At 37.2% G+C, this 12,594-nt stretch overlaps 1 protein-coding gene across 1 annotated transcript in view; it reads right to left on the reverse strand.

Moving 5' to 3' along the window:
- LOC118708294 (cytosolic beta-glucosidase) overlaps positions 1–12,594 on the reverse strand; it is a 119,287-nt gene that overhangs the window by 75,727 nt on the left and 30,966 nt on the right. Inside the window, exon 3 of the mRNA XM_036419503.2 lies at positions 3,965–4,192. Within this exon, the coding sequence (XP_036275396.1) occupies positions 3,965–4,192 (228 nt within the window). The remainder of the gene's footprint in view (positions 1–3,964; positions 4,193–12,594) is intronic.

The following is a 12,594-nucleotide window of genomic DNA, read 5'->3' on the forward strand; positions in this document are numbered from 1 at the left end:
ACAAATTATGGCCTTTCTGAGTTAAAATGGTTCCAATTGCTTCAACAGATCACCGCACAAGAGTGAGCAGCTGCTTATTGAAATTCTGCCTCCTGGAAGGACCTCTGGTGCCCTCTTGTTCATGGAGAAGTCTGTGATATTAATCAGCTATGGTTTTACAAAAGCTGGACAGACACAAAAAGCTCAGTGCTGGGAATACGTGATGCTCACATGAGATTTGCATGAGTGACTTCCCCTTGTTGTTCAGGTGGCCCTAGAGATTCCAGTCCCACCACTACCACCCTCCAGCTTTTCTGTCTGCTGCCCCTGGACTACTGGTTTGCAATGTTTTCCATTAACTTCTGTCCACTTGAAGTTGGTTTGAAGTAACTTGATATATTGCCATTAGAACATGTTCACCATTCTTTATTTGAAAATCTTGGGGGCCAATGTGTTCAAATTTTTTGGATTGTAGAAAAGAAATATTATAAATTAAGTTTAACACCCCTGTGGTATCCCTTAATATTTCTGCAGTAAAATATATAAACATCCGCATCAAGCAGAAGAAAACTGGAATGATAAAAATTTTTCATATCCATTTAGGTCAACTTTTGTTGCCAAATTAGTTTTAGAACTAAACTCACTAAAAAGGATTCATTATTCACAGACTTAAATTTTAGAATTTCAGATAAGGAATTATGGACTTATAGTATAAGCTGATGGGTTGTGTTTTTGTTCTATTTTTAAGTTTTTTGGGTTTTTGGGAGTTTTTTTTCCCAACCAAATGGAACCTCAGTGAAAACTCCAAACTCCTAGAATCATGGATTAGAATAGTGGACAACATTGTAGTGATGGAGTATGTTCTACTTCATTTTACCAACAAGGCAACTATAGCACAAGTAATAGAAGTCATTCGGTGAGGTTGTAAGTGGGTTGAGAAAAGATACTAGGTTTTTGACATCAGATGGGGTTGAATCAGCCCTAATGAAACCTGTCATTTTAGCAGATTTATACTCAGACTTACACCCAGGTTGCCATGATACCTTCTGGTTAAAAAAACCCCTAACTCATAGGACTATTAGGAGCATTCAATCAACACAGTGAGTTGCTCATAGGACATCTCACTAAAAGCAACCTTTCCTGCCCTGAGAGTGATCTTTATGATTGCTATTGACCTAATTTGATTAAAGTCAGTAAATGATTATTGAATTCCTCCTGACAAGGCACTGGACCCAGTCAACAGGGATAAACAAGACAGAGTTATCTCCCATTATACCATAAGCAATTTGAGGGATTGTCATATCTTTGTTATGAGTACCAAGCACAACTGACACACAGACAATTAATACATGACTGTTGAATTCAACTCATGTGTTCACAGTGTAACAGGGGATATGATAACACTAAGAGAGAAAGAAGAATGTGAGAAATACCCGAAGAGTTTTATAAAGTACTATGAAGATATAAAATAGGATTTCTTCTGTCTAGGAACAGGGGGAGATTTTTAAAAAGAAGAAACATTTGTGTTAGGCCTTAACAGGAGGGTAGACATTCAGGGGATATAACTGGGAGTTAAGGAAAGACCATTTCAGGCAAAAGGAAAAACTTAAGAAAATTCTGACAAAGGTGGAAATGCATGGGTCATATCCATGGGGGAATTGCAGCTTGTCATGAGTCAGGGATGAGTTAAGACTAAGCTGTGAAGGAGTGTAGCTGTACATTGAGGCTTGGGGTGACTAAACATATGTTTAGGTTGGTTTGTTTTTAGCAGGTATGATGTAAACCAAGTGGCTTGTGCCAAGCTTTAGGAAAATTGTTGTGGTAGCATTTTGCATTAAAAAATTAAAAAAACAAAGAAAGAGAGTGAAGGTAGATAGACTTGTCAAGGGTATATAAAAAAGTCATTCATGAGAATGATAAACACCTAAACTAGGGCAGGAGCAGAGAAGATGGCTAGGAGGGGAGAAGTCAAAGAGACATAAGTAGCATGGGTCACATTTGACAACCAACCAGATGTAGAAAGCAAAGAGAAGGTTGAAAGATAGCTCTTAGTTTTTAGACCTGGGGGGTATGGTGGTGCCAGAGAACAGAGAGGATACAGGTGATGGATTAAGAAGGTAGAAAAGTATGGGTTCATTTGAAGAACAAATGAACTTTTGTTCAAAATAAAAATAAAAACAAAAAACTTGCTAGTGATGTCAAGAAAGAAGACATTCAAACAACAGCAGTTAGTCATAGGGCTAACATCTTTAGAATCAAGCAATGGACCTGCTAATCTTATGTTTTTCCCATTGAGTAAAAGCTACTCTAAGGCTGTGGGTGACATGTGAGTCTATGAGTTGTGGTTCCATGTCACAAGGTAGAGATCCCACCTGACATAAAATGAGCATTGCAAGTGCACAAAGCTCTCTAGAAATTGTTATCAGATGTTGTTCTTACTATGTAAACAAGGAATCAGATCACTTGCTCACACAGGACCCCATACTATCAGTAAAGGCTCTAGGCTGGAAGTGTGCTGAGGCAAGCAGGTCCTTCCCTCGGGTGCCTGCCATTGCCCATCTTAAAAGACTCCTTAAATTTTGCAACTTCCACACCTCCCTTGCCTCACCTCCCTCCAACGCTAGGAATAGTGTAAAGTCTTTTCTAAGACAAAGTAGCAATAAAGGTTCTTTATTAAGAGGCCATTATGTTGTAGTGCAGGGGTCACAAACTTTCATGTAAAGAACCAGAGAGTAAATATTTTAGGCCCCTAGCCTAAATGCTTAGCCCCAGCTGCTCAATTCTGCCACTGCGTGGGAAAACAGCCGTAGACAACATGTAATGATTGTGCATGACTGTGTTGCGATACAACTTTATTGACAAGAATAGGTGGCAGGCCAAATTTGGCCCTCGGATCACCATTTGCCAGCCCTGTTGTGTGGAAGGAGGTAAACAGACCTTAGATTTAATTTCCAGATCCACCATTTGCAAAATATCTGGATTTGGATGTGTACCTCTGTAAAATGTGATAAATTTACCTTTCAGAAAAATGTGTGATAAATACCTAATAATTAAGTCTTTCAAATAGAGCAATGGTCAGCAAACTGTGGCTCTCGAGTAACATGCCACTGTTTGGCCCTTTGAGTGTGGCTCTTCCACAAGATACCATGGCCTGGGTGAGTCCATTTTGAAGAAGTGGTGTTAGGAGAAGTTTAAGTTTAAAAAATTTGGCTCTCAAAAGAAATTTTGGCTCTCAAAATAAATTTCAATCATTGTACTGTTGATATTTGGCTCTGTTGACTGATGAGTTTGTAGATCACTGAAATAGGGCATCATCCTTTGAATTACAAGGCATAATACAAATAATAGCTAACACTTATTGAGTGATTCTATGATATACCAGCAAGTGTAAGGACTATTTTATTGAATCTTCCAACAACTCTTTGAAGTAGGAACAAGTATAGTATGCCTTTCTACTTGTAGGGAAACTGAGGCACAAAAAAGATGCCAAGAGATGCTTATATTGATAGGAAGTGACATAACTCTGGTACATAGACTTCAGATGCCTTGGTGCTAACCTTCGTGCTAGTTCATTAGCCCCATGAATTCAGCTCCTACAAAACGCTCAGAATCACCTAGAGTTTCTAGGGCTTTTCCTAATTCTTCCCTGTGCAACACAACTGAAAACAATGTATACACAACTCCTGAAAATTCACTTGCAGGTTAACACTCCAGTAAGACCTTATGGAGTTAAAACATTTATTCCAACCCTCTTCCTGCCCATCCATTCCTTACCCCTCCCAACGAAGATCTGCAGTTAAGGCAATCCAGAATATTATTAAGAAAGCTAATGCAAGCCCATTTCAAAAAAATGTATCCCATAATCACTCCCAAAACTTGCAATTTCCAAGCTACGCGGCAGAATAGCATACTGGATTAATTATGCCAGGCTGCAGCAATAACCTTGAATTAAAGCTGCAACCTTCTATTTTTAAGAAACACTTGCCTTTCTGGTTGATGAAACCTGTCGTCCCATCAGGTAACAGACGTGACCAGGAAAGAGAGAAGCGGTAATGAGTCAATCCAAGCTGTTTGATACATTTCAAATCTTCCTCCCACAGAGTGTAGCTGCCACAAGCTACATCACCAGTCTGGTTCTTGAAAACTCTCTCTCCTCCCTGATGGGTGAATGTGTCCCAGACACTAGGGCCTTTTCCATCTGCATCCCAGCCTCCTGAGAAAAAGAAAATGAAACACTTATACTCTTGACATCCACGGGCATATGTGGAATGTAAATATTTGTCACCAAAAGAACATACCTCATTAACTCAATGTACCATATTTATAACTTTAAAATATGCTTTTACAATAACATGCGTGAACTGGTTATGTGTTCTGCTGTCCTTGATCCCTGAAGCTGACTGGTGGCAAATGAAAAATTATTGCATAGTGCTGCCATATAGCAGCATTTCATGGTTCATTATCTGAGGATCTCCTGGCTGGTCAAATCAGGCAGGCACTCGCTCAAAATGTCTGAGTTGATGACATCTCCTTATGAACATTTACTGTGGCCATGATTGACACTCTCTGTCCTTGATGTCTATGACCAAGTCTTGAGATATTATCTTTGGTCCTCTATACTTGAAGACTGTTCTCCTGTTATTTAACAATGAAGCTTGTGATGACTCAGCCAGTGATTTGTAGGTAAGGTACTGGTTCCCACCATGGCTGGGATAACCTGGTGCCGTACATTCATTCATTCATACGATGTTGTGTGTGAGGTACTATACTGAGCACAGGAGACGGGGGGGTAGGGGGGGTGTTGAACTCTGATGTGCTTCCTGACCTTGGGAATTTAGCTATAGGCACGTGGGAAACAGCCAACCCAAAGGCCTTCGCCAGGTAACTAGGGAGTGGCCTTTATCCAGATGTGGGCCCAAATCAGAAGTCTTACAGAAATGTCTTAAGACTGAAGCATTACAGAAATGCTGGATTATCAAAGTAAGGATGGGTGGAAGTTAGAGAAAAGGAGAGTTAGGATGTGAATAAACTCAGAGGAACAGAAAGTAAAAATTAGGTTAGATTCATTAGGTTCATATAGAAATTGTGTTTAAAGAGGTAGTCAGAATATATTTTATGGTATAAAGAATTAATTCTTTTTAAAAAATCCCATGACTTTCTAATTCCCTTCAAAGTGGACACCCTGCAGACAAACTCATATATTTTCACAGAGAAATTATATGAGGCAGAGAATCTATAATATATTGAGGCAGTATAGTCTATAATAGCAAAATCCTGGAAACAACTTATACCCTATCAACAGCAGAACAGATAATTAATTTAAGGTTTATCAATAGAGAGGAAACACTAATAAACACTGAAAATGGATGAATCAGAGAATAGATAATAACCTCCTGCTATGGTCTGAGTGTTTTCATCCCACCCAAAATGTATGTGTTGAAATGCCAGTGCCTGAGGTGATCAGTTAAGAGGTAAGTCTTTGGGAGGTAATTAGTTCATGAGAGTAGAACCCTCAGGGATAGCACTGGTGCTTTTACAAAAGAGGCAACATAGCTCCACAGCTCCCTCTGCCATTTGAGGATACAAGTCTGTCTGCGAGAGAAGGTCCTCACCCAGCCATGCTGGCAATCTGACCTTGAACTTCCAATCTGACCTTGAACTTCCAACTGTGAGAAATAAATGGTTGTTGTTTATTAGCCACCTAGTCTGTATTATTTCGTTATAGAAAAATCAGATGGAATAAGCTACTCTGAAAATTATAATGCTCAAGAACAACAAAAGAACAAGAAAATCAAGATACAAAAGAATACCCAACCAGTGTGCCTCAGTGGTTGAGCATAGATCTATGAACCAGGAGGTCATGGTTCCATTCCCCTTCAGGACACTTACAGAGGTTGCAGCAGGCTCAATACCCAGTAGGGGGCATTCAGAAGCAACCAATCCATGATTCTCATTATAGATGTTTCTTTATCTCTATCCCTCTCCCTTCTTCTCTCTCTAAAGGCAACAAAGATTATATATATATATTTTAATTCAAAAGAATGTATACAAAGGTGAATAAGTGGAGTATAGATGTTTTCAGAACAAAGAAACAATTCTATATAATACTGTAATGATGAATACATATCATTAGACCTTTGTCAAAACCATAAATGTGAACTTTATTTAATAATTTATCAATATTCCTTCATTAGTTACAACAAATATTCCACACTAATGGAAAAGGTTCATGGTGGGGTGAGTTGGACAATGGGTTATATGCTAACTCAGACCAGCGTTTTTCAACCACTGTTCTGCGGCACACTAGTGTGCCGCGAGATGTTGCCTGGTGTGCCGTAGGTGCAGACAAGACAAGAATTTTAAAATTTTTCTCTATTTTGTTTACTTAATCTTTCATAATAAAGTAATTAGAAAATACTTTCTTTGTGTTTATTTGATTCCTATTCAAGAGAATTACTTTATATATAGTCAATATAGGCACAGAGTTAAATTTTTTAACATTTTCTAATGGTGGTGTGCCTCGTGATTTTTTTCATGAAACAAGTGTGCCTTTGCCCAAAAAAGGTTGAAAAACACTGCTCTAGACCATCTGCTCTATTTTTCTACAAACACAAAATTGCTCTAAGATAACAGTTTTCACTCTGTCATTTCAAAGAGTATAAATATATAATATGTTTAGCATGTTTTGTATATTTGAAAACATATGATAATCCATGTATTCTTAACATATACATATAATGAAACATGCCTAGGGGTTATAAAATTAGGCTAGTGGTGACATTTGATTTCCAAATCCCACACTCTTAGCTATTATGCCAGATGGAAAAAAATAAATAAAAAAGAGAACAAGAGAATCAGAAACACACACACACACACACACACACACACACACACACACACATATATATAAATGGTAAGAAAAATAAAAGCATAAAAAGTTGGTAGGACAAGGTACTACTAATCACTTATGAGAATGCAAGTCAATGGTCTAAATTCCCCAGACTAAAAAGAAATATGGTCATACTAGATTTTTTAAAAATTTTACTTAAATGACATGCTGTTTACAAATTCACCTATATTTCTATAAAATATACCTAAATTGGGAATGAAAACATATATAAAAAATATCCCTGCCCACCAAAAAACAGCAATGGACTGAAAAGAATAAAGCATTAATGAAGATAACACAGACCTTAGATAATGACAACACTGTTTTAATGTGCATACATCTAGAATTTAGTTTCAAAATATCTGCAACAAACACTGACAAAACTAAAAACAAAAAAATGACAAAACTGAAAAGTAACATTGACAAACGGACCTCATCATGGAGATTTTATTTAACATATGAGTTTTTACTAAACATTAAAAAAAAATGTTCTTCTTGCACAAATCATTTCAAAAAATAAAAAAGAGTTTATCAATTCATTTTATGTGGGTAGAATAACCTTGATACCAAAACCTCTCTCAGTAACTGAGAAAGAGAGAATAAGGATGAGAAATATTAACAAGCTTGATCTAATTGATATAAATGACACTGCACAATAATGAACACCACTACTGAAGAATACACTCCATTCTTCTCAAGCAGACAAAACCATTATGAAAGTCGAGCACAAATTGATCCATAAATAAAGACTCCATAAATTTCAAAGTTTGGAGAAATGACTATGACAATATCTAATACACTGTGTGAGAGTTTAATGTCTAAAGAACTTTAGAAATCCCAAAAGTTCTGATATCTGGAAAGGTACATCTGAACAACTTAAAGAAGACATTATCGTGGTCACCAGAAAACATTAAAAACTAAGTAGCAAAAAATAAATATTAAAATATTGTGTGATATATTTTAAAATATTTATAGAGAAAGCTTTAATGCACATATTAGATCAGAAGCAAGCCTCAGAGTTAGTGGGCTGGGTATCTCACTTTAAAGTTATAAAGAAAAAAGAAGAAGAAATGGAGGAGGAGGATGAAGAGGAGGAGGAGAAAGAGAAAACAGAATGTGACATAAGTAGGAGATATATAAGATAAGATAAGATCAGAAATAATAAAATAGAAAACAAATCAGGATAGAGAGAATTATCAAAAGCAAATGGTAGTTTTTTAAAAAGTCTAACAAGATATAATAAACCTTGAAAAATAAAATTTTGAAATGAAAAAGAAAATGTTAAAGTATTAGTAATGCAAAGGAAAACATAGCTACAGAAACTACAGTGATTATACTGATGAAACAGTGTATTGTTTCTAAAACTTTGAAAAACAAATGTGGAAAATTATATGGAAATGATAAATTCTACAAATTAAAACATCAAAATTGTCTCAACTAAAAATAAAACACTTGAAAGATCTTTTTAAACTATTTAAAAATTAATCAGTAGTTTATATGTCCCACAAACAAAATGCCATGCCAATTGCTTTTACAACTGAGTACTAGTAAACAGAACTCTTGCTGAATAGTCCAGAAAATAAAAATTTTTAAAAAAAAATCTCAACTCATTTTATGTGGTTAGAATGTCTTTTATTCTAAAAGTAAAAAATGGCCCTACAAAAAAAAAAAAAAGTCATAAGCCATTCTCACTCACAAATACAAAAGTAAGTAGATAAATGGAAGACTTTGTAAATAAAAAAAATCAAAATGGAACTGCAAGAGATAAAACTACAAAACCTAAGAAGAAAAATGTACCAGATGGAATTAATGGTAGATTAAACATCACTGAAGAAAAGATTAGTACACTTGAAGACATAGCAATAGAAATCCTTGAAAATAAAGCATTATATATTAAAAAAAAAAAAAACATCAATACAATAGAGGATGAGTAACCCATGGGACACTTTTTAACCCCCATGGGATACTTTTAATAAGCTTCATATGCATGCAATCTGAATCTCCAAAGGAAAAGAAAGGAAGGACACAGAAAAAAATATTGGGAGATGAAAAATATAAACCCATAACTCCAAAATCAATGAGCCTCGAGCACAAAACAAATGAAGGTAAAATGTGCCAAAGTACACCTTAATCAGACTGCTCAAAACTGGTCATGAAGAGAAAAATCTCAAAAATAACCAGAGGAAAAGGACATGTCTAGAGGGAAAAAATTAAAATACAGTAGGTTTGTTGTCAAAAAATAATGCAAGCATGGAAACAGTGGAGTAACATCCTTAACATAATGAAAGGGAAAAATCTGCCCAATTAGTATAACCTTGGTAAAAATGTGTTTCAAAAGAAAAGGCTAAATACTTTTCCAGACATACAAAAGCTCAAAGAACTCCTCACCTGCAAACCTTCTCATAATACATTTTGAGATATCAGATGGGAACATGAATCTACATAAAGAAGAGCACCAGAAATGATAACTAGATGGGGTAAATATGTAAGATGTTTATTATTTAAATCTCCTTAATAGATTATTTATTGTTTAAATAAAACTAATAATAATGTAGCAAAGCATTGATAATATGTAAGTATAAAATGCAAGGCAGCAGTAGCACAAGGCGAAGATAGGAAAAGTGGAAGTAAGCTGTTATAAGAGTCTTTAATTATATCACAGGCTAGTAACATAGTGTTAAAACAATGTCTTTGATTACACATGAAGTGAAAAATATCACTTGAACTTTGACCAATCATCTCATTAAATGTAAATGAGTCTATACAACCCAATTCAAAGAGATCATCAGATTGAATAAAAAAACTAAACTCGGCCATATACTGCATACAAGAAACTCACTTCAAAAAAAAAATGTTAAAAGTGGGTTTGAAAAACATGTACCATGTAACACTAATCAAAGAAAACTGGAGGAGTTCTGTTGATACAAGTGTATATTTCAGAGCAAGAATATTATCTATATATTAGAGGCACAGTGTATGAATTCGTGCATGGGTGGGGTCCGTTGGGGTGGCCTGCAGGTATAGAGTCCTGGACTTCCCCAACCTTCATGGAATGGGTGCCCGATGCAGGGCTAGAGGCTGACGAGAGCACCACTACAGTGCCACTAGCCTCTCCCAATTGGGACTGACTGGGTGCGAGCCCATGACAGATGCATTGAGGCCAGGATGAGCTAACCTAACAACCCAACAACCCGTGGAACAGTCACTATGATGCACACTGACCACCAGGGGGCAGATACTCAATGCAGGAGCTGCCCCGGGTGGTCAGTGCACTCCCACAGCAGGAGGACCACTCAACTGACCAACCCATCTGGGCAGCCTTCCAGCCCAGCAGCAGCCACTCACTCCCTCAATAGTCTTGCAGATCCAATGTCTAGAGAACTGGCCAGGCATCGATGAACCGGACTAATGTTACCAGCACAATCCTGCCAGCTCCTCTGGCCTCCTGGAAGTTGGCCTCAGGCACTTTGCAGCTGCTTCCCATCCCTAGAGGTTCCCCAAGGAAAAAAACAATATAAAAGCAGCCACCAGGTGACTCCCAACAACCGGTGTGAACATCAGCAGGAGGAATCTGGATCCAGGGCCAGTAAGGACGTCCCACCTCCTGCCCAGAGGGCTAATCACATCCTAGCTCCCTCCCTACCCACCTTGGGACAGGCACCAGACACAGGGCTCATGGCTGCTGAGGGCTGCTGTGGTGGCACAAGCCTTTCCCAATAGGAACTGACTGGAAGTGAGCCACAGCAGGTGCAGTGGGGCCAGGATGAGTGGGAGCAGCAGACAGGAATGGCAGGTGGTGCTGGACTGCCAGATGGTGCTGGACTGCCAGTTTTGGCCAATCCCTGTGGGCTACCCCAGGGACCCTACCTGTGCACTAATTCATGCACTGGGCCTCTAGTCAGTTATAAGATATTAAAGGGGTCAATTTATCAAGAGGATTACATTTTTTAAAAATAATTTACCGAATTCATGCTAAGCAAAATAGGGCAGAAAGAGAAAGACAAGTATCACATGATCTCATTCATATGTGGGATTGAATGAACATAATAAAATGTTGGATAAAATAGATCCAGAGACATAGAAGCATGGGACAGACTGTGGAATCTCAGAGGGAAGGGGGGTGGTAAGAAATTAACCAAAGTACTTGTATGCATATATGCATAACCCATGGACACAGACAATAAGGTGGTGAAGGCCTGGGGTGGGGGATGGGGGGTTAGAATGGGTCAATGGGGGCAAAAGGACACATACTTTCAACAATAAAGATTTTATTTTTAAATTATTTATTGAATGTTGAGAATAAGAGGGAGGAAAGGACAGAGAGTGAAACAGGGGGGGGGGCGAGGGGGGAGGCGGAGAGAGAGAGGGAGAAAGATCAATTTGTTGTTCTACTTATTTATGTAATCATTGATTGATTCTTGTACGTGCTCTGACCAGAGATGGCACCTGAAACCTTGGTGTATTGGGATGACACTCTAACCAACTGAGCTACCCGGCCAGGACAAGAGGTTTACCGTTTTAAATGTTTAAACACCTAATAACAGGGATTCAAAATACATGAAGCAACAAATGAAAGAAGCTACAAAATAATATACAAATCCACAGCTATATTTGGATATTTTGATTTAAAAGACCAACAACACTATAGAAAAATGGCCCAAAGATGTGAAGAGTTCCTTCACAGAAGGAGAAACACATGGCTAGCAGACATTTTAAAAAATGTAAGGCATCATTAAAAAACTTGGAAATGCAAATGGAAACCACTATGAAATACCATTCTACACCCACACAGTTGGCATACATTTCAAAGTTGGGCAATATGAAGCATTAAAGAGATTACTGCATAGCAGGAATGTTTATACACCGTAGGAAGGAGAACATTATGGAAGTAGCTAGCAAAGTTGAAAGAACACGTATATCAAAATCCAGTGAGTCATGTACCACCATATACTCTGTTTCTACAATGTAGACCAGGATAGATATATATATATCCATGAAGCAACAACAACAAAATCCAAGCTGGAAACTGCCGATTTCCTTTGTCAGGACAATGAATCAGTGGAAGTATAAACAAACTAGAGTATAGTCATATACTGAAAGACTATACAGGAGCAAGAATGAATGAATAACATCTACACAGATCAACATGAATAAATCTCCCAAATATAATATTTAGAGGGTAAAGCAAGTTGGAAAAAATACATAATTTTCCACTTATACCATGTTCAAAACATGTAAAATTAAATAATACATGTTAGTTGGGCATCCTCATGTGACAAAATCATAACAAAAACAAGGAATTGATAAATGCAAAATTCATACATCTGGGAAGAGGATTAAGGAGAAAATATTAGAGAATGGTTCTAGAAATATGGTGACTAAATGAATATTAGTTTTATTTTTATCCATATAAAATATAACTCATTTTATTTATATTTATAATGCATTTCATTGTTTATAATAAACACAATTTTTGAGTCTTAGCTCTCTGTCAGTTCTACACCAACAACTTACATCAACCACCTTATTCTTTCCCTTAGAACCGTGGTCGGCAAACTGCAGCTCGCGAGCCACCTGGGGCTCTTTGGCTCCTTAAGTGTGGCTCTTCCACAAAATACCATAGCCTGGGCAAGTCTATCTTGAATAAGTGACTTTAGAAGTTTAAGTTTAAAAAATTTGGCTCTCAAAAGAAATTTCAATCATTGGACTGTTGATATTTTGCTCTG

This window comes from Pipistrellus kuhlii, unplaced genomic scaffold, assembly GCF_014108245.1.
Source record: "Pipistrellus kuhlii isolate mPipKuh1 unplaced genomic scaffold, mPipKuh1.p scaffold_m20_p_1, whole genome shotgun sequence".
Taxonomy (NCBI): Eukaryota; Metazoa; Chordata; class Mammalia; order Chiroptera; family Vespertilionidae; genus Pipistrellus; species Pipistrellus kuhlii.